This window comes from Leucoraja erinacea, chromosome 2, assembly GCF_028641065.1.
Source record: "Leucoraja erinacea ecotype New England chromosome 2, Leri_hhj_1, whole genome shotgun sequence".
Taxonomy (NCBI): domain Eukaryota; kingdom Metazoa; phylum Chordata; class Chondrichthyes; order Rajiformes; family Rajidae; genus Leucoraja; species Leucoraja erinaceus.
The window spans coordinates 117,905,897-117,929,854 of record NC_073378.1 but is presented as its reverse complement, the minus strand read 5'-3'; the positions used below and the strand labels follow the sequence as shown (position 1 = coordinate 117,929,854).

Below are 23,958 nucleotides of genomic sequence, written 5' to 3'. Positions count from 1 at the left end.
GGGTCGGGGTCGGGCGTGGCTCTCCATTGTTACGGGCCCTATTGATTTGCTGCTGGGCCGTCCCCATCCCCTCCCTGTCCGGAGGTGTCCGGGGGGGCCCCGGACTTGCAGCTGCTGGCTCCAGCTTGGCTCTGACCTTTCCGGTCGAGTTGGCCGGCAGCCACCCCACTTCCACCGCCCTCCCCTCAATCCGACACCAAGATCCTGCTGAAGATGGGCAGCTGCTGAAGATGGGCAGCCGCTGGCCCCGCTCTAAGACGGGCGACTCTTGAGCCGCTGCTGCTGGAGTAATCCTGGTCGGAGAGTCTATGGACGGACTCCTGCGGGCCATGGGCTGCCCGCTGGAGCTGCTGGTGGTGCTGGCAGCAGCAGTAACATCCGCCCCCTCCCTTGCCCAGCCCCAAGCCCAGAGTCCGGGCCAGCTCCAACTCCAGGTCGGGGCTGGAGGCTGCATGCCGGGCCGGAGGAGGCAGAGCCCAGGCTGGCACTCTGGCGCAGGCGAGGCCGGGACCCGCGCTCCTTGTCAGGGTTGTGGATGAAGTGGAAGTGGGTACTGTAGAGGCAGAAGCCGGTGGTGTGCAAGGCACGGCTTATACAAGGCTGTGGGTGAACAGGCACTTGTCGCCGTAGCAGCCCATCTGGGAGCAGGTTCCTCTGGAGTTGGAGCGGGGTGTGGCTGGAGTTGGCGCTTCTTTTCCACGCTGGCTGTGGGCCTGGGGCCGCTGGTGTCGTTGGCCCGGCGGGAGAGGTGGTGGTGAGCTGGGGTTGGTGCTTCTCCGCACTGGCTGTGGGCCTGGGGGCCGGTGTCCCGTCGGTCCGGACGTCTCCAGCCGCCCCCCCGGGCGAGGATGAGGCACTCGAGTGGGGGGGCCCACACATACACACCTGGTCCAGTGGCGGTCCGGCAGCGCTTGTGGCGCCGGGGACACAACTTCAATCCTGGCTCGATTCTGTGTGCGTGCAGCTGCCAAGAGCCGGTCCAGTCTTTCTCCCCCCCCCCCCACTCGCATCTGCCCCCTGACAAATACAAATTTGAAAAAAGACAACAACAAAAAAGACCCAAACTATACTTCACTGTATCTACAGCGCATTTTTGGGTTTGATTTTTATTTATAGCTTTTGACCTTTGACAAATCCCATGATTCCTTGCGTTTTTAGGAACTCGCTTATTGATTTCAAGCATTTCTAGGTTCTCCAATAAGAAGTTGGCATTTTAAATCAGTTAGGTGAGAAAAGGGGATAGGAGAAATATGGTTTGTTGGAGCACGAAACAATGTACCAGAATTGTTGAGGATGTCAAATCATGACCTGTTGTTTAAAAGCCGGGCAATGGAAACTTTCAAGAACTGTACAAAGCTGTAGAATGCATGGGTGTGAGCCTTGGATTTCAAGACAAAGAGTCAACAGATTACCTGAATGACTTCTTTGGACAGTGCAAACTTGTTATCTCTACAATAACCTAATCTAAATGCTATTCAATACTCAAGTCATTAATGGCAGACAGATTACTTTTAATGCTACTGTTCTCCAAGGTGTTGTGGTTATGTTACTAAATGGTAACCCAATGGTCTAGATTGGTGATCCAGAGATACAATTTTAACAATAGCAACAAGGGAAATTCAATTTAAGAATGAAATTGCAAATAGTGATGACATGAAACAAAGCTCACCTACAGTGCCCTCCATAATGTTTGGGTCAAAGACACATCATTTATTTATTTGCCTCTGTACTCCACAATTTGAGATTTGTAAAAGAAAAAAAAAAAATCACATGTGGTTAAAAGTGCACATTGTCAGATTTAAAAAAAAGGCAATGCAACGTTTATACATTTTGGTTTCACCCCCCCCCTTTCAGGGCACCACAATGTTTGGGACACATGGCTTCACGGATATTTGTAATTGCTCAGGTGTGTTTAATTGCCTCCTTAATGCAGGTATTAGAGCTCTCAGCACCTAGTCTTTTCTCCATCTGTCCATCACCTATGGAAACTTTTATTGCTGTTTTATCAACATGAGAACCAAAGTTGTGTCAACGAAAGTCAACTAAGTCATTATGAGACTGAGAAACACGAATAAAACTGTTAGCGACATCAGCCAAACCTTCGGCTTACCAAAATCAACTGTTTGGAACATCATTAAGAAGAAAGAGCGCACTGGTGAGCTTACTAATCGCAAAGGGACTGGCAGGCCAAGGAAGACCTCCACAGCTGATGAATTATCTTTATAATAAAGAAAAATTCACAAACACCTGGCCGACAGATCAGAAACAGTCTTCAAGAATCATGTGTGGATTTGTCAATGACCACTGTCCGCAGACTTCATGGACAGAAATACAGAGGCTATACTGCAAGATGCAAACCACTGGTTAGCCGCAAAAATAGATGGCCAGGTTAGTTTAAAAGAGCAACCACAGTTCTGGAAAAAAGGTTTTGAAGGAGACGAAGATTAACATATCAGAGTGATGGCAAGAGCAAAGTATGGAGCAGAGAAGGAACCGCCCAAGATCCAAAGCATACCATTTCATCTGTGAAACACGGTGGTGGGGTTGTTAGGGCCTGGGCATGTATGGCTGCTGAAGGTACTGGCTCACTATTTTCATTGATGACACAACTGCTGACGTTAAGAGCATAATAAATTCTGAAGTGTGTAGACATATCCTATCTGCTCGAGTTCAAACAAATGCCTCAAACCCATTGTTCATTCTACAGCAATACAATGATCCCAAACATACTGCTAAAGCAACAAAGTAGTTTTTCAAAGCCAAAAAATGGTCAAGTTAATCACCCGATCTGAACCCAATTGCGCATGCCTTTTATACGCTGAAGAGAAAATTGAAGGGGACTAGCCCCCAAAACAAGCTAAAGATGGCTGCAATACAGGCCTGGAAGAGCATCGCCAGAGAAGATACGCAGCAACTTGCTGTGTCCCAAACATTATGGTGCTCTGAAATCCGACCGCGGATGAACAAGGGAGGAGGAGGACTGTCTGAACTGTATTGACTTCCATCACAGTGAAGAATGCTGTGGTGGATGTCTGTGTTGAATTATATTGTGTATTATGTCCTTTTTTAATTGTAACGCTGCATGGTAAATTCATATCACTACACTGAAACCAAAATGTATAAAAATGGCCTTTATTAATACTGACAATCTGCACTTTAACCACCTGATTTTTTCTATTCCAAATCTTAAATTGTGGAATAGAGGCAAAGAAATAAATGTTGGATCTTTGTCCCAAACATTATGGAGGGCACTGAAGTGAGAAGCTTTTCTCACCTCCTACGAATTAAATGCAAAGCTCAATTAATTACACGAGAACCACAAGAAAATTGGAGCAGGAATCGCCCATCAGGATCTTCGCCTGCCCCACCATTTAATGTGATCATTGCTGAAATATGCTTCTCAAGTCTTTTGTGCCATTTCTCCATACCCCTCTATTTCTCGATCTTTCAAAGATTTATCCATTTCCACTTTAAATTATTTTAATGAATCTTTTTTCTTTACCCACCAGGCCAGAGAATTCTAGAGATTCACCACCTGTTGCGAAAAGAAAATTCTACATTAATTTAAAAATAACTGGCCATTTATCGCAGTTTCTCCTGCTGTTCTGGACTCTCCCACAGGTGAACACACCCCAACATCTATCTTGTCCAGCTCCTTTGGAAGTTATATGTTCGAATAAGGTCACCCCTTATTCTTCCAAAATCAAAGGAATATGGGCCCAATTTATTTAAACAAATCCACTCATATCAGGAATTAGCTTGGTTAATTACCTTTGCACCATCTTGAATTATACTTTTTGTTTTACAATAAGCAGACCAAAAGTGTATACTGTACTCTAAGGTTAGACCATGTACCATTACAACAAAATCGCACTATTTTTAAACTCCGACCTTTTTGCAATGAAGGCCAAAATGCCATTGGCTTTCTAACCTACTTATTGGACCAGCTTGTTAGCTTTTGAGATTCATGCACGAGCACACTTAGATCCTTCTTAACTCCACTCACTTGCAGTCTCTCCCCGTTTGGATAATAATCTGCCGTTTGATTTCACTTACAGAAATGCATGACCTCACAATTCCCCACATTAAACTCCATTTGGCAATCTTATGCCCAGTCACAATTCTGACCACAATGTACCCTTCGATTTATTTTCACATTGTGGCATATTTAGGATCGTCACATACAGTTCCTTCCTCCAGGTCATTGTGTACATATCAAACAACTGCAATATCATTTCCAGCATGAAAATAACGTATTTATACCAACTCTATTTTCTAAAAGATATTCAGCTTTGAATCCATTCTAATACATCTTCTGATATTATAAGCTTTCATGTGGTACCTTGTCAAATGCCATTTGAAAATCTAAATACACATCCACAGGTTCCCCTTTATCAACTCTCCCTGCTACATTCTCACCGAATTCAAGAAAATGTATGAATCTTTCATTAAACCATGTTGACTAGGTTTAATTACATTGGGCTTTCTTCAGATTACTGGCTCTGCAACTAACACATGCATAGAACCAAACTTGGTATCGAACAGTTCAAAATGTTTGTGAATAGTGCCCAATCATAGCAAAGAATGCCAATCCGAATCTGCCTCAGAATATCCTAAAACCAAACTCAACTCCTCTTCTGTGGGAACACAAAAGTAGAGTTCATGGTAGGATTCAAGTTTCAGGTCCATCCGGCTCAATATTTTGTTCACCTGCAGTGGTTAGAGACACAATGGAACCTGTTGCTCAATTCCAGATAGACATTAAGACTCCAATGCTTACAGGGCTGGGTTGAGCTCACACAAGTATGAGCAAGCTACTTCCTCATTCCTACTCTCCTTATTATGAGGCAACACGTTAAATTCAAAATTAGTTTGAACTGCCTTCAATGCAAATTTTAACAATTTGTTTGCTTTTCTGCATTTACTTTACAAGGACACCATGGGAAATACCCCAAAGCATTTACTGAAATTAAATTAACGAGTGCCTATAAAGAATGGTTGTCAGTGGTATTATAATGGTCAAACTAAGCCCATCCTAGTACAAGGCTGGTTTAGAGTACAAGATCTCACCTCCTTGAGCAGAAGGGTCCCACAACCCAACATGTTCTCTGTTCTTTGACTCCGCAGATGCTGCCTGACCCAGAGTTCCTCCAGCACTTTGTTTTTTGCTCAAAATGACAGTATCTGCAGTCTGTCTCCATTAAATAGTTTTCACAATATTGAGTAGAATATTAAACAGATTGATAAGTATCTGAAAGATTTATAGATTGTACATTATTTTTGTTTATGCTGAAAAATTATCTATAGTTTAGTTGATTGACCAAAAAAAAATTTCTGTAACTACAGGAACATTTGGATCTCAAAAAATGTTGCCTAAAATTCAGACATTTTTGGACAAATGGATCAATCCCAAGGTTGAGACAGCTATTGAATGAAAAAGTAAAACACACTATTCTAATGCAAATCTTTTAAATTTAGATTATAGGTAAACCAAATTAAATTATCAATTTAAGCATGCACAAAAAGATGTCAAGTAGTAATGATGGTTAATTACATAAACATTTCTGAGAATTGGAACCCAGGAAACTTGCTCAACTCTTCAGTTTAGCCAATACATCAGTATAAAGGGTCAGCATGGATACCTGGATCTTGGAACTTCACTTATGCATACAAATGCATAGTGCCAGGAAAGTTCTTACATTACACTACTGATGACTGCAATGAGCACCTGTAGAATGCCACAAGAAATCAGACTCAAGGTGGCTGAAGGGAACTACCACATCAATACTCAAAAAAGTCACAAAAATTGCAACATTGGTTTAACGTTAGCGGGAATAAAATAGTTTGGAGATTAGGGATTTCTTTACAATTCCTTGCTATTGACAGAGGTGTAAAAAAAACCTGGCTTCAGGAAATGCAGTCATGTCTTACCAATCTGGCGATTTCTTCCCCACTTGCTAAATCTGTTTAGCATGACCACAGACAGCAAATCCCACTTGGACAATGTATTTCGACATCAAAATGATGATAATGTATATCAAAATAAGCTGTGGATTGGTGCGCAGATTAGTTAAAACTGGAATTTGTCAAGATAGCTTCAAGTTGGTTGGATGTTAATCCAAGAAAGCAAGGGGTGACACAACCCTGTTCTCATCAGAGTTCCTGTAGAAATGGTTGCCAGCTTCAAGTTCCTTGTCATTCGTATCACCTGCAACCTAATTTTAACTCTTCACACAGATACAGTGACCAAGAAAGCATATCAATGTATTACTTTCTTAGGGCATCTCAGTAGATTTGTGGATTCCCTCGGATGCACCATGGAAAATATTCTGACAGGATGTCTCGGCCTGGTATGGCAACTGCCATTGACCGCTTAAACATGCAGAGTGGTCAACCCTGCCCAATCTATCAGAGGCTTGTCCTTTCATCACATCCAGTACTTCACTGTGTACTGCACATGGAAAGCTGAAAGTATCAAGAATGCCTATCGCCCTGGCCATCCCCTACAGGAGCTTGAATGCTCAGACATCCAATCTTAACAGCTTCTTCCACATTGCTATCACACGCCTGAACCAATTACCTCGTCCACTTCTCAGATGTGCTGCCACATACTCTTACCTCTACACATTTAGATATTCTTTTCTTGTACTTTAATATTTGCACCACAACCTTGCAGTGTTATGCTGGCTTGCACTATAACTATGTAGTTTACTGAGCTTCCTTTAAACACGGCATTTTAGGGCACCCTGGTGTATATGGCAATCTAGTCTAAACCCTGTCAACAATAATGTTTTGATTATTAAGCTTCATACCACAAAGGCAATGGTGATATTATTCATAGTTTTCCAGATGGCATCAAAATCTGTCCATGTTGTTACTTTTTTTTTTTTAAATTGCATCTTGAGTTGCACCTCAATCTGATGATATTTAGCATGCAACTGACACCAGTTATCTATACAAAAAATATTTGAAAAGGAAAGGAAGTGTGTGCAATAATTCAGTGCGTCTAGGCCCACAAGCAGTGCTATCAGGCTACCACAAAAGCAAATAACCTATTTGGAAGCATAGCTGAGCTGTAGCAATACAAAACGGAGCATAACAGCAAACAAGATTTGGTTTATGATACATCGAGAATGCTGAAATTTAAAGTCCCTTGAAAAAGTCTGATGGGTGGCAATTGTTAAATTTATACCTAGGTTACAATTCCCTAGTTATCATTGTGGATTCAGAGATCAGGATTTTTGTTCTTTGGCCAAAAAGGTTAAATTATGAAGGACGCTTTATACTAGGGTTGATATTGAGCCTACTATCAAAGGAATAAAAATTAAGCAGAGGATTTGGGAAAGTTTATTCAGTAAAAGTGTAACATTTAAGTGAGATGGGCCACACATTGTGATGTGAGGAAGGCACTCCTTAGCACACATGACAATCTGAAAGTTTTTCCACTAATTAAACTGTTCAAGCGACAACAAGAACATTGATAACTGGAATAGGAAGGTGTAAACAGGTTGCACCTGAACAGGAGTGGGACCATATCCTTGCAGGGAGGTTGGCTTGTGTTACCCGAGAGGGTTTAAACTAGTGACAGTGGGGTTGGAACCAGAGCAGGTCAGCGAATAGAAGGACCCATAGGAAATTAGAGGTTATGGCCAGTAAATCTGAAAGGGAGAGGTAATGAATACCATTAAACTGATGGGCTGAAGTTTGTCCTCTGAGACATTATGGATAGAGCTCAAAAGTAAGAAAGGTGCAATCACTCTAATGGGATTATACTATAGGCTTCCAAATAACCAGCAGGAGGTCAACGAACAGATATGTAGACAGACTACAGAAGGATGCAAAACCAACAGGTCTGTCGTAGTGGACGCCTAATTTACTCAATATTGACTGAGACTTCCTTAGTTTAGACAGGGACAGGATTTGTTATGTGCATCCTTGAGAGTTTCTTGAAAGAGTACATGGATAGTCGAACTCAAGAAAGGTCCATTATGGACCTTGATTGAGTAAATAAGGCTGGCCAGGTGACTGAGTGGAAAGCATTTGAGGAACAATGATCACAACTCTATAAGTTTTAAGATAGCTATAAATAAGCATGTCTGGACTTTGGGAAATAAGTAAATTGGAGCAAGGCAGATTACAACATTATTAGACAAGACTTGAAGAGAGTAAATTGGGAGCAGCTGTTCAGTCTTTAAAAAGACCAGCTGATCAGAGTTGTTCGTATAAGAGGAAGAATAAATAATTCAGGAAAGTATATGCAGATGAGCCCCACTTCAGTGGTAGGGAAGCTATTAGAAGGGATTCGCCAGGATAGGATTTACTCACATTTGGAAGGGAATTGAATAATTAGGGACAGTCAGCGGGGCTTTGTCCACAGCAGGTCATATCTTACTAACTTGATTTTTTTTTTGAACAGGTGATGAAGGTGATTGAGGATGTGGCAGTGGATGTTGGCTGCATGGATTTTAGGAAGACATTTGATAAAGTTCCTTATGGTAGGCTGACCACAAAATTAAGATGCATGGGATCCACAATTAGTTTATTATTTGGATTCTGAACTGGCTTACCCATAAGAGGGGTCAGGAGGAGAAGGATGTTATTTTAGCTGGAGGTCTGTGACCAATGGTGCTCCACGGGTATCTGTGCTGGGGCCTCTGTGATAAACAACTCGGACACAAACGTAGATTCATTGCAGGAAGGATGTGGAGGCTTTGGAGAGGGTGCAAAAGAGGTTTAACCAGAATGTTGCCTGGACTAGAGGGTATGTTGCACTGTTCTGTTTTATATTCAAACACAACAGATATGGAAAAATGAAAGGTGAACAAATTGCAGAAGGCAGCAAAATATTTTAGTATTATGTCACTAATCTACTGTGAGACTATAAATAATCAATTGAGTATTTTTAGTTGCTCACACAATTCAAGAGATCTATTAAAATTATCTTATATTCCAAAAATAGCGGTTTGTTTTAAATCTTCATTCAGTGCCAGAAAATGGCACTTGCTGAACATGCTGTGACCAAGGGAATGAGTTTAAAGACAACCTGGTCATTTGTCTTCTGTTCTGTTTATTGTCTTGCGGCACTGAATTAACATTAGCCACTGCTACTGAAAATGTTGCCCATTCAATATGCCAGACATTTGGATCTAATTTTATTATGCAGGAGACCAATTAATGGTTGTGCAAAAGAATACCTCTAATGAATTTTCCATGTATATTAATGTATTGCTTCCAAGATGATTTAAACATTACACGGGAAGTCCATTAATTGCACAAGATACAAATGACATTAGTCATAACTAGTTCCAATTAAATCTTTATATTTGTTCTAATGTTATTTAATCTTTAATTCCTCAAATATACATTCCAATTTCAAATTTCCTCGACATGGTTATCTTTCCATGTTCTGATAATTTAAAGAAATTAAAAAATTTACAACAGTGGGAATTATTTTCTGCAAGGCAATCAATTGTTCTTTTAAAACCACAGCAGGTGATTGTAAGTACTGTAACACTAAGACAGCTACAAATAAAATGAGCAAAAACTGCAAATAAACCAAATCACCACATAGACGCATTATATTTTTCCATGCCCTTTTAATGGTTATGCCACAAACATTTTCATGTCATTTGTTAACAAATATCAAGATTTCATTCTGCCAGCATCAACATGTTAAGTTGTCAAGTGTAATCAAATTGTAACAACATAAACACTTAAAGAGTTCCCAAAACATTATTGATGTGGCATACATGCAAACTAAAACCACAAAAAGACGCAATTTAAAGCAAAAAAATGCAAACTACGTCATTAAATATTCTTAATCATATTTACTAGCAGGTACAAAAGAGCGTTAGAAAATTTTAACAAGTCCAGCAAGTTAGACACTAAATTGTCTTAATTTAACTGGAAAAATTTGGACTGGAGAAATCTTAAGATTCACAAGGTAAATATGCTCAATGAAAACTGTTATACAGGAAAGTGCATCAATAAATTTGTAATACAAGACAACTCAAAAACCAACACCAAATGGTCCTATTCTGTGGTCCCGTCAAAGTAAACCGTCAAAGTATGGCATAAACATCGGATTATTGGTGCCACGAGCAGCAGAACTAAGTTTAACTAAATGTACACATAATGTAAAGTTCTTTCAAGGATATTCCCAAAACTCTTCCCCATGAAAGCTCATCCATTTTCATTTGTTAAATATGAGGAACATTTACTTGTTATCCAACCGCAGTAGCTGCTCCTTACCATTTATTGTTATAGATTTTAATTGGCCATCTTCCTCTACTTCCACTCTTTCTTGGCCGTTTTCTATAATCCTAGAAGTTTAAAAAGTCAGGCATCATCAACTTAAAAAATACAGTTTGCAAATTAACTGATAAAAATAGGTAATAAGTATTTAAAGAAATTGATATTCCCAAACACTCAATGGATGATGAGAGATTGTGAAAGAGAACATTGACCTTTACTATGAGTTTATGTAGAGCAATAATTTATGATAAATTTACAACAATTAAATATTGTTTGGGTGTAGCTACACTTGGAATTCTGCTTAATGTTTTAGTCTCCTTGCTCCAAGAATATTCCTGCTTTACAAGAAGTGCAAAGATTCAAAGCTTGATTCTCAAATGAAGAGAACAGTAGAACGAGACTACATTCTCTGGAGTTGAGGTTAAATAATTGACACACACAAAGTTCTGAAGGAATTTGGTAGGGTGAAGGCGAGTGCAAGTTCCTTTGGTGAAGAGCTTAGAATTGAAGTGCATAAGAAAGAAGCCAGATATTTAAGGCATGAGTTCAGAGAAATTTCTTCACACGGAGGATTGAGAATTTTTAGGAATTCTCTACCCAAGGCAAGGTGAATACATACTGGGAATACAGGGAAATAGAAGGATGAGGTGTTTAGACAATTAAATGTTGCTTACATGGAACCAATTATCACCTAATGGTGGAACAAACTCAAGGGGCTACCTGGCCTTCCTCTGCAATGTTCAATGCATTTATTTTCTAATGAAACTTCTTAAAATGACAGGCAAAGGATACTATTTCTCTGGCCTATTGTTTTTACCGAAAACAAAACAAGAGGAAGAGGAAAGGTAGACTTTGTGAAATAAATTTATTTCAGTAAATCTTATCAGAAAGTTCAGAAATGTAATGTTTCATATTCAATAACATAATGTTTAATACCTCTTGGTGGTGACTTTCCTGCCATTAATAAATTTTGTCGATGTTGATACGGATCGGAAATTACCCATTCCACTACCTCCAAACGAAGACGAGGAAAATGATGCTGTTCCAAGATTTCCAAATGAACTGAATGAAGTAAAACCTATAGAAACAAGCCGACAGTTATAACACTAAAGAACCACTTAAATAGGAATGTTCTCTGCAAGTTAATGTTTGTTGCTTTGTTACAAGATTGTCATAATAGAAAATGAAATTTAAATTTAGATCAGACATTTAACAAAAAGGTACTCTGCCTCTTCTGCAGTATTATGTGACATTTCAGTCTTGATATCAGAAAGATGCCCCTGCCATGGAAACAGTGCAGCAAAGATTCACCAAGCTATTCCTTGGAACTGCAGGATTAATGGAAAGATTGGGTCGATTTTGCTCCCAATGTTTGGAAGAATGAAAGGGAATCTCAGACACCTAAACAATTCTAAGAGGACTGGATAGTCCAGATGCAGGAAATGACAGCGAGTTATATAGTCTACATTTACGCCCAGGAAAAAAGCCCTCAGCCCACAATATCTGTGCTGAACATTATGTCAAGATAAACTATCTTCATCTTCAAATAGACCTAAATTCCCCTCTCCCATCACAGATGAGGCTCTCATTTTTGTCTCTCGGTACCCCACAGCTCTGCCCTTGCTCCCCCCCCCCCCACCCAAGTACCTTCCCCTGCAACTGCAGATGATGCAACACCTGTTGCAATACCTCCTCCCTCGACTCTGTCTAGGGACCCCAACAGCCCTTTCAGGTTAAGCAGAGGTTCACTTGCACCTCCTCCGACCTCATCGACTGTGCCGGTTGTTCAAGATGTGGACTCGTACATCGGCGACACCAAACGCAGACTGGGCGATCGTTTCGCGGAACACTTTCGCCCAGCCTGCATGAACCAACCTGATCTCCCAGTTGCTGGACACTTTAATTCTCCTTCCCATTTCTACACAACCTTTCTGTTGTTGGTCTCCTCCATTGTCACAGTGAGGCTAAACGCAAATTGGAGGAACAGTATCTCATATTTCGCTTGGCAGTGGTCTGAATATTGATTTTTCTCACTTCAGGTAGTCCCCGGCATTCCCTCTCTATCCCTCCCCCACCCAAGTCACACTAGCTTCTCATTGTCACGCTACCAACAGCTTACAACGGCCCGTTTCCTTTATCATTGCTACTTTTTTGCATATCTTTCATTCATTGCTCGTTATCTCTCCACATCATAGTCTATATCTCTCGTTTCCTTTATCCCTAACCAGTCTGAAGGTTCTCAAACTGAAACATCACCCATTCCTGTCCAGCCGATTTACTCCAGTTTCTTGTGTCTATCTTTGTTTAAACAAGCATCTGCAGTTCCTTCTTACAAATAAACTAATCTCATCTACCTTCATATGATTCCTGCATATCCACATGCCTATCTAAAAGCCACTATTGTATCTGCTTCCAACACCCACTCCTGGCAGCGTAATCAAGGCACTCTAAAAAAAGTTTACCCCGCACATCTTTAAATTTTGCCTCGCTATTCTTAAAGCTATGCTCTCTAGTACAAGGAAAAGGAATTGAGACAAAAAATTTATCACAGTGGTGAATGTATGAAATACTTTTTAAAATGCAGCTGAATTCAAATAGTTAAATCTATTCAAAGACAATAGACAATAGGTGCAGGAGTAGGCCATTCTGCCATTCAATGTGATCATGGCTGCTCATCCACAATCAGTACCCCGTTCCTGCCTTGTGTCCATATCCCTTAACTCCGCTATCCATAAGAGCTCTATCTAACTCCTTCTTGAAAGCATCCAGAGAACCAGACTCCACCGCCCTCTGAGGTAGAGAATTCCACACACTCACAACTCTCTGTGTGAAAATGTTTTTCCTCAACTCCGGTCTAAATGGCTTACCACTTATTCTTAAAACTATGGCCCCTGGTTCTGGACTCTCCCAACATTGGGAACATGTTTCTTGCCTCTAGCATGTCCAAACCCTTATTAATCTAATATGTTTCAATTAGATCGCCTCTCATCCTTCTAAATTTCAGAATATACAAGCCCAGCCGCTCCAATCTATCAACATATGACAGTCTCGCAAACCCAGGAATTAACCTCGTGAACCTACGCTGCACTCCCTCATTAGCAAGAATGTCCTTCCTCAAGTTTGGAGGCCAAAACTGCACACAATACTCCAGGTGTGGTCTCACTAGGGCCCTGTACAACTGCAGGAGGACCCCTTTGATCCTATACTCAACTCCTCTTATGAAGTCCAACATGTCATTCGCTTTCTTCACTGCCTGCTGTATCTGATGTTTACTTTCAGTGACTGATGAACAAGGACTCCTAGATCCCGTTGTACTTCCCCTTTTCCCAACTTGACGCCATTTAGATAATAATCTGCCTTCCTGTTTTGGCCACCAAAGTGGATAACCTCAGTTATCCACATTAAACTGCATCTGCCCACTCACCCAACCTAACCAAGTCACCCTGCATCTACCATGTGCTCTAATTTTGCCCACTAATCTCCTATGTGGGACCTTATCAAATGCTTTCTGAAAGTCCAGGTACACTACATCCACTGGCTTTCCCTTGTCCATTATCTTGGTTACACCCTCAAAAAATACCAGAAGATTCGTCAAGCATGATTTCCATATCATAAACCCTTGCTGACTCGGACTGATCCTGCTACTGCTATCCAAATGTGCCGCTATTTCATCTTTTATTATTGACTCCAGCATATTCCCCACCAGCGACATCAGGCTAACTGATCTATAATTCCCTGTTTTCTCTCTGCTGCCCTTCTTAAAGAGTGGGACAACATTATCTACCCTCCAATCCTCAGGAACTGATCCTGAATCTATAGAACATGTGATCACCAATGCGTCCACGATCTCTAGAACCACTTCCTTAAGTACACTGGGATGCAGACCATCAGACCCTGGGGATTTATCAGTGTTCAGTCCCATCAGTCTACCCAACACCATTTCCTGCCCAATGGGAATCTCCTTCAGTTCCTCTGCCACCCCAAATCCTCTGGCCACTAGTACATCAGGAAAATTGTTTGTGTCCTCCTTAGTGAAGACAGATCCAAAGTACCTGTTTAACTCATCTGCCATTTCCTTGTTCCCCATAATAAATTCACCTTTTTAGTCTTCAAGGGTCCAACTTTGACCTTAACTAGTTTTTTCCTCTTCACATACCGAAAGAAGCTTTTACTATCCTCCTTTATATTCTTGGCTAGCTTACCGTACCTCATCTTTTTTCCCCATATTGCCTTTTTAGTCATCTTCTATTGCTCTTTAAAAGTTACCCAATCCTCTGGCGTCCCGCTCATCTTTGCTATGTTATATTTCTTCTCTTTTATTTTTATACTCTCCCTGACTTCCCTTGTTAGATAAAGATAGATAAGAGTTAGATAAAGTTACTATATAACGGGAAAGGGAGAAAACCAGGGACAGGGTTAAGATGATACTGAAGGGACAGACCGGGCTTTGAATAGCCAACTCCTATTCCCAACTGCTATGTTTCTATTTTAACCATTTCCAAGTTAAAAAGATTTGCATTTCAATTCAGATTAAAGACTAAAAGGGCTGTCCCACTGCGGCGACCGAATTGGCGAGTTTAGAAAAGTTTGCCCTCGACTCGTATTCGCAGGATGGTTGACACGAGGTCCTAGGAGGTCTTTGTAACTCTCCTTCCTGCTCAAGTAGTAGTCCCCAGGTACTCGAGGCCTCAGCAAAGTTGCGGCGTATTTTTCAACATGCTGAAAAATGCCCGCGAGTAAAAAAAGGTCGCCATTGAAAAAAAAAAGTTGATATTTTTTTTACTCGTAGGTTTAGTCGAAGTAGGTCGCAGTAGGTCGGCATGTTATTCGAAGGTAGTCGAAGGTAGTCGAAGGTAGTCGAAGGTAGTCGAAGGTAGTCAAAGGTAGTCAAAGGTAGTCAAAGGTAGTCAAAGGTAGTCAAAGGTAGTCAAAGGTAGTCAAAGGTAGTCAAAGGTAGTCAAAGGTAGTCAAAGGTAGTCAAAGGTAGTCAAAGGTAGTCAAAGGTAGTCAAAGGTAGTCAAAGGTAGTCAAAGGTAGTCAAAGGTAGTCAAAGGTAGTCGTAGATAGTCTTCAACATAGTCAAAGGGAGGTCGAGGGCGAGCAAAGAAGGTCATCTTCACTCTCCACTATTCGGTGTCCAATTTTCCTGAAGCTAGTCGAAGCTAGTCTTCAACATAGTCGAAGGAGGTCTTCCACATAGTCGAAGGAAGTCTTCAACACGACACTTTTTCAAACTCTCCTAAACTCTTCTAAACTCGCCAATTAGGTCGCCGCAGTGGGACAGCCCCTTAAAGATATTACTTCATTGTTAAACGTTAACCACAATTCATTGGCACATTATCAAAATGTATGAGCTTTAAAGTTCTAAAACCATAATCAAAGTGCAGCCCCTACCTTCAAGAAAAAAATTGATAAAGCCAAATTTAAAGACAGCTGAACTACCCTAAAAAAAAAGTATTATCAATGTGCATGCAAGATCTCATGGGTAACTTCAAAAAGCAATTTCCTTCAAATATTCTGGGTCCGGACGTTAGTGGCATTTGTTGGTGTTGCAGTTAAAGGGCGATTGTAGCAATGATATTCCAAGTTACTGAGGTATTGAACAAAATGGGTAAATTAAGACAAAATAATTCCTAAGCTGGCAGACATTTTGTTCCAGTGTATCATAGGCATCTGTTCGTGTAGAATAATGAATGATTCACTGAACAGCTAAAGTAATGTGAAGAATTTGCAGAAAAGGAGGAAGATGGAATTTGACCACAATCTCCAACTCATTTGTCTTTGATAATGGAACATTTTCAGGAATTTACATTTTTTTTAAACTTAACATACATTAGATGTTAATTTTATGGGCTGATTCATGTAGAAGTCTAAACCTTTAAAACCCTGTTTCAAAAATTAATGAAGAAGTTGTACTCCATTCTAAAAAGTTGCTGTCTCCTCACTGTTTGCCATTTGAATTCTACATGTTCCACCAGTTAGTTTTAACAGAGTTAGACACAAAACGCTTGAGTAACACAGCGGGACAGGCAGCATGCCTGGAGAGAACAAATGAGCAATGTTTTGGGTTGAGACCCATCTTCAGAAACGCCGCCCTTTCCTTCTCTCCAGAGATGCCGCCTTGCTGAGTTACTCCAGCATTTTGTGTTTATCTTCGGTTTAGACTAGCATTTGCAGTTCTTTCCTACACAGTTTTAATAAAGAGTCTGATTAAGAACTTAATTCCAAGAAAATAAGAGCAGTAATTAAAATAATAATTTGCCCAGATGTGTTTTTGTCCCCATATATTTATTCAGCTAGGTCAGACACAATGAACAACTTAAGTGAAAGATCCATTTCTGATCAAAAACATCTGATATGCAACAATTAAATTTGATTTTCTAAAAGTTGTCAGCATCAGGTTCAAAACTGAGAGAACTTTTTGAAATAAAGGTCAGAAGTACACAGCTGACTGTCAGTGGCTAGAAACAGAAAAAAGGTGCTGAAGGCCATTTGGCCCTTCGAGCCAGCACCACCATTTAATATGATAATGGCTGATCACCCTAAATCAGTACCCCGTTTCTGCTTTCTCCCCTTATTCCTTGATTTTGTTAGCCCTAAGAGCTATATCTGACTCTCTCTTGATTCAACATCCGATGAATTGGCCTCCACTGTCTTCTGTGGCTGAGAATTCTACAGATCCACAACTCTCTGGGTGTACCATATATATTAATGATTTGGAAGAGGGAATTAGGAGCAACACTAGCAAGTTTGCAGATGACACAAAACTGGGTGGCAGTGTGAACCGTGAAGAGGATGTTAGGAGGTTGCAGGGTGACCTGGACAGGTTGAGTGAGTGGGCAGATGCGTGGCAGATGCAGTATAATATAGATAAATGTGAGGTTATCCACTTCGGCGGCAAAAACAAGGGGGGAGATAATAATCTCAATGGGGTTAGGTTAGGTAAGGGGGAGGTGCAGCGAGACCTGGGCGTCCTTGTACACCAGTCACTGAAAGTTGGCGTGCCGGTACAGCAGGCAGTGAAGAAAGTTAATGGAATGTTGGCCTTCATAACAAGAGGATTTCAGTATAGGAGTAAAGAGGTTCTTCTGCAGTTGTATAGAGCTCTGGTAAGACCACATCTGGAGTATTGTGTACAGTTTTGGTCTCCTAATTTGAGGAAGGACATCCTTGTGATTGAGGCAGTGCAGTGTAGATTCACGAGATTGATCCCTGGGATGGCGGGACTGTCATACGAGGAAAGATTGAAATGACTAGGCTTTTATTCACTGGAGGTAGACACAAATGCTGGAGAAACTCAGCAGGTGCAGCAGCATCTATGGAGCAAAGGAAATAGGCAAAGTTTCGAGCCGAAACCCTACTTCTGACTCCTTCACTGGAGTTTAGAAGGATGAGGGGGTACTTATAGAAACATATACAATTATAAAAGGACTGGACAAGCTAGATGCAGGAAAATGTTCCCAATGTTGGGCGAGTCCAGAACCAGGGGCCAGTCTTAGAACAAAGGGGAGGCCATTTAAGACTGAGGTGAGAAAAAACGTTTTCACCCAGAGTTGCAAATTTGTGGAATTCACTGCCACATAGGGCAGTGGAGGCCAAATCACTGGATGGATTTAAGAGAGAGTTAGATAGAGCTCTAGGGGCTAGTGGAATCAAGGGATATGGGGAGAAGGCGGGCACGGGTTATTGATTGGGGACGATGAGCCATGATCACAATGAATGGCGGTGCTGGCTCGAAGGGCCAAATGGCCTCCTCCTGCACCTATTTTCTATGTTTCTAAAATATTTTTCTTCATCTCAGTCCTAAATGGCCTACCCCTTATTATTAAATTGTGACCCCTGGTTCTAGACTTCCCCCAAAATCAGGAACGTCTTTCCTGCATCTAGCCTGTCCAAACCCTTAAGAATTTTATATGTTTCTATAAGATTTCCTCTCATCCTTCTAGTGAATATAAGCCCAATCAATCCATCCTTTCATCATATGTCACATTATGCAGTGAGAATTTGCTCTCAAATACCAATCCATGTGTATATTATACTTCGTGTTCATCATTATGCAATTTTAAATATTGAAGCATTATATCAATAGCCAAATTTCATAGTTCCAAATGTGTGTTTGCATTCTCAGAATATTTATAATATTCTATATAATAAATATTTACCAGTATCAAATGCAGGAAATCCACCAAATGGAGAGAAGAAGGGCCCTCCGCCGCCCCTGTTTCGCTCAACTCCCCGTCGACCCCGCCTTGGTCCAAAGAAATTGTCAAAAGGATCGTCCACTGTTACAAAATAGTCATCGACAAAATTACAAATCTTGTTTAAATATTTCACTACGTCTTCAGTTACACAAAGTTTAAAAAAAAGCATAATATTTATTAAACAACTGCATCAGCATATGGAAAATCTTAACCCCACCTCGCCAAGATGAAGCAAAAAAAGCCATTTGCTTCAGTTATGAAGGGCATAAATAGGGTAGAATCTTTTTCCTTCAGGAATGAATCTTTTTCCTCCATGGTGGAAACGTCCACTACTAGAGCATAACTTTAAGGTGACAGAGAGAAAATTGAAGAAAATGGGCAGTTTTTAACAGAGTGGTAGGTGGAATGCACTGCCAGGGGCGGAGGTGAAACCAGATACAGTGGTGCTGTTAAGAAGGCTTTAAAATAGATATGCGATTATGCATGGTATGGATCTTGTGGAAGCAGAAGGAATTAGTTTAATTGATATTATGTTCGGCACAGACATCATGGATCAACGCTATACTATACCAGTGCTATACTATTCAATTTTCTATTATTCAACATATTGAATTTAATTTCTGGACAAGGCCAAAAAAAAAATTGTTTTTAAATCACCACCTGGTCATTAATGCCCTCCATAAGAATGTAGTGAACTACCTCGATTTATCAATCCTTTAGCCAAGGTTATATCAAAATGTTATTGGGCAAGGAATTCTAGCCAAGGAACTGTATCAAGTAGCAAGAGATAATACATTTTCATTTCTGGATAATGTATAATTTGATAGGACGAGGGGATAGTAAAGAAGCACACTGTGTCTTAGACGGCATCACAAATGAAAGAATGGCAGATAGAGTAAAACTATGGGGAACTGTTACCCACTTTAGAAGGAAGAATATAAAGGCAGTTAAGAGTGGCAAAGTTAATGAAACTTGGAGTTCAATGTCCTTATAAAAGATAAAGTTGATAGCAAGCAAAATGGAAAAGAAAATGGAAAGTTGGCCTATTGCTTAAGGTTTTAGGAAGACTACACCTGAAGCACTGAAAATAGTTGTGTTATTAAGGATATACTTGTTGGGAAACCAGTGCAGATAAGATAAACAATTAAATTAATCTTATTGAAACAAAAGATCCTGAGGACAATGCACAGGTGTTTTGCTGGTGGGAGACTATGGGACAAGGGATTTAGACACAGCATAACAATCACCTATAAACACTGAGAAATAATTTATTCTCTCAAAGGTTTGTGGGATTCTCTATAACACAGCTGGGTTTTTTGTCATAAATGAGAATTACAGCTGGGATGAGGGAATCGAGTCATCCAGCCAGATAGCAACCTAAAATCAAGAACCAGAACATTTATTGAATTCCATGACAGGTTCACAGGACTGCATTACTGTACATTCCAATGCTTCTATTTTTTATGCAAGGAAAAGGATGCTAGCACGTCAGAAGATCATTACAAACCAGTTAGACAATCCAGCTGTACAAAATACATTTGATAAAACTATCAAGTATGGTTACAAATGTTCTAATGAAAGTTACAAAGTTTCAAACACACTTAAACATGAACAAAATGAATGGAATTTATGCACAAATAGATAATCATTCATCAGTAAAATATTTTATCTGTTTTGCAAATTCCATGCACACTATCTGGTACCAAATTGTCTACAATTAGAAATTAGCTAACTCATACGAACACAAGTCTCACAAATAATTCCAAGTCTAAAAGCAAATACAGAGGTTAAGAATTAAAAATCATTCTTTTTTAATTTAGAAAGAAGTCTTTCACCATTTTACAACTACTCTCTAAAGAGGTTAGATAAAATACTTAACTTTAATATGGGAAATCTTGCCCTCAATATTCAAATATATATGCCCATTATAACACTGGCACTGCAAAGATTCATGCTGATAAATAACTCACTAAAGAAATCTGCAAAGGGATCTCTTCCTCCAAAGAATTCCCTGAAAACATCTTCAGGATTGCGGAATGTGAAGCCAAAGTCAAAGCCTTCACCATGGCGACCACCTGCATTATATTTTGGGGAAGAAGGTAAATTAAAAGATAGGCAATAGATTGTATCACTTCATGTATTAAACATAAATCACTATTTATATCGCTATTCTGTTCAATTGGTTAAATAGCAGGTTGAACTTAAATTTCAATAATTTTTCATAGATTTTTAAAATATTGTACTACTTCATGCATAGTTTTAAATATGGCAAACCACAAGGAAAAATTGGTAGAAATAGTTAATAAAACAGCACACTTTAGCATGAAGAAACGTATCGAAAATACAACGATGCTTGGCTGATATTTGTGATTGGGCTTTCAAAAGATATGAAAAGCAAGCACTGGTTGGGAGGAGAAAAATTTCCGATTCATTTTGCTTCTTATGCTGGAGAGAAAACGCAGCACATTAAGCAGCATTATTGTTAAAATAAAAAGAAAATGCTTTAAAAAAGTTTGATATCCAGCACAAAATGGCATACAGCTGCAAGAGTTCAAAATTGTTTGTATTTATACTGCAGTTGGTCCCTAATCTTACAAGAGACCAACATAAAATGTAGTCTTTTCAGCAAAATTATGAACAAATAAAACCAATTCTTCAAATGCTGGCATATCCAAGTATCATGAAGCAAGAAAAATGATAAGGAAAAAAACACCCACAAACCATCAGTGTCTTTCAATTGTTAGCTGCAGGAGGATGGGTTCAGCATTGCTATAAACTGATTGAGTAAGCAGAACAAATCAGATTGACGAATTCTGATAAAATGCAAATTGGTAGGTGAAAAACTAACATCATTTAGTCAAATCCAGAGGATTGGGATATGCACCAGAACAATATAAAAGTTATAATTCGTAGTTTTGAAATTTTAAGAAAAAGTAACTTCTCACAATCATCCTTTTTATTCAACATGTCAATATTTTACATTTTCTTTAATAACAATTGCACAAGCAGTATTAATGCAAGTTATTAAGATATTGGACCAGCCACAACTCAGTCATTGATTCAGGGATAAGAGTCTGAATCCCATCGATGCATCCAACTATTTACATTTTCTCCAAATGAAAAAAAAGAGGTTCAGGAAGAGTGACACGAGATTAGCAAATTATTGTAAATGTCCCTACTAATTGAACTAAAGGGAAAGAAGTCTTCAATTCTCAATTGACTTGGCCTTCACACTACTCCAAACCCACCAGTGCTTGATTTTTACCTGCCTCTCACCTTAGGAGCAATACGGGAAGGACATTAAATGCTAACGTTGTCAGCAACATTAAATCCCATTAATAAAAATAACTCAACATTGACACTGTTGATCCACCAATTCTGCATTGGCTGCCTCAATTAAGACTGACTGCATTTGTTGCAGAGCAGCAAGAAACAACTTGCCTCAACTTCAAGACTTCTATATATAACTGTACGCTTAAGCATTCCAAAGATTCCTGGCAGAATTACTCCATTTTAGTGGTGAGTGCTGACAAAAAATAAATTCTGGCCAATACCTTAAAAGTAGCTTGTATTTAGAGCTATTATTACTTATTGCACTAACTTCGTCAAATTTATTGTTACAGTATAAAACTGAAATGGAAACTTTCCTTCTGTCGATCAAAATCTACAGCGATCTATAACACATGACAAAACTATTACTAGTGATCTATTTAAGGTGGAGTCAGGAAAGATCTAAAAAACATTTTTTGAAGTACTGTAATCTGTAATATTCAGCCAATATCATTAAGAGAGTAATTGCATAGATGTTTACTTATTGTTGGTTGCAGGGTTGGGGTTGGGGGCAGGTGACTGTTATCTACAAATCAGTGTTAAACTCTCATGCATGACACAAATAATATAAATGTTAGGTTATGACTATCCTTGCTACATCTCTTTTCCTGCTGTGCTTTCCAACACGAATTGAGAAACAAAATTCCATGCCAGTGAAAATGCCCATGAAGGCTTAAAATCATTGAACAACTGCGTCATGGCTCAGTGGCTTCTGCACCAAAAATTAGTACATCCCCACATCTGGAAGGAATAGCAGCATTTACTTACCACGATCTTACATTCAAGTAAATTAATTTTTAAGACCATAATTCAAATTAAAATGCAAGTGCAAACTCATTCTTACATATTTAAATTGTAATAAGATACAATTTATATCTACCTCAATTTATCCAACACTTTCCTCCCCCACTTTCATATTCTGAATCCAATTTTGAATTAGATATTTTTATTTTTCCACTACCGATTCTAGTGATTCAGAAACGATTTTTAATTCAGACGGGCCCAGAGATTGTTTGTTGTCTCCACCCATCTCCTAACATCAGTAGGTTCAGGGGGGCACATAATATTCTCCTGACAACTGTCCTACTGAAGCAACAAAGCAATGGACAACAAAGCTGTGAACTCTCCTGAATGATTGTGAATGTTTGAATGCCAACATTGACATTCCCACATCCAGTCATTAAGACTTTTCAAAAGTTTTTAAAAATACAACACAAGAATAAAACATTCAAACAATCACCATTTACTTGCCTTTTATGCCAGCAATCCTTACTACCAATATTACTATTTAATATGATTAACTTACTGCATGTTCAGCACACATTTCCCAACCTGCAAATATTTGGAAATCTGCAGATGCTTGCACCACCACATTGAATTCCATGTGAGACCTCTTCGAGCAGCACAGAAGTCCCACTGTGCCACAATACTGTACCTCAACATTTGCTCTAGAATTACCTAGTTATGGGCATAACCGTCAACAGATCCACCATGGCTCCCTGACGATATGCCCCATGTTGCTGGCCCTGATCACACTTAAGCCACAGTGATGGTTCCAGCTGTCTGAGCGAACAAACAAAGTCTAAAAAACAGTGTAAGTTGCAAGGAAGAGAACACTGCATCTATGCCTTGAATGCAAAATCCCAGCCAAGAATAAAGCTATTCCAACAGGGCAAGTAACAACATTTTCAATACATACTAATTTCAGTACCATGTAAAACACCTGGCAACATAATGATTTGTTCATGATTTCAACTATGGCTGCTGACTTACCATTACCTCCACCGGCATTACTCAAGCCTTCTTTCCCATATCGATCATAGATATCACGTTTTGAAGCTGTGTTAAGAAAAATAGTTTCAGTATTATAAATAGAATGTTTTTAATTCATCAAAATTTTAAACAAGTGACATGTTTTGCAAGAAGTCAATAATTGCTTTATTAATACATTAACACTCATGGTATTTAAATTAGGCAACAGGCGGTACTTCGTTGGTTATATCCAATGGTTCTGCAAGAAACCACTGTTTAAGCATTCAAATGGGTCCCGTATTTATGCATGAATGTCGAGAGCCTGGAACTTACTGACAGATGGTGTCACAGTGCTTTGCTGCAGGACATGTTGCCCATTAACAGGGTCTGGCATTGCTAGGATTTCTCACTTTATGCTTGG

At 39.6% G+C, this 23,958-nt stretch overlaps 1 protein-coding gene across 4 annotated transcripts in view; it reads right to left on the bottom strand.

The window, feature by feature from the left end:
* Positions 1–23,958, bottom strand: part of dnajb6b (DnaJ heat shock protein family (Hsp40) member B6b) — an 87,249-nt gene that overhangs the window by 29,153 nt on the left and 34,138 nt on the right. For 3 of the 4 annotated variants that reach the window (XM_055664518.1, XM_055664507.1, XM_055664498.1), the window contains exons 4-8: positions 23,559–23,624; positions 20,426–20,530; positions 18,417–18,536; positions 11,191–11,332; positions 10,252–10,322 (exon numbers count right to left, since the gene is read on the bottom strand). In XM_055664518.1, coding sequence (XP_055520493.1) covers positions 10,252–10,322; positions 11,191–11,332; positions 18,417–18,536; positions 20,426–20,530; positions 23,559–23,624 — 504 coding nt within the window. Of the gene's footprint in view, positions 1–9,576; positions 10,323–11,190; positions 11,333–18,416; positions 18,537–20,425; positions 20,531–23,558; positions 23,625–23,958 lie in introns of those variants that run through there. The other variant, XM_055664526.1, reaches the window with a different exon arrangement.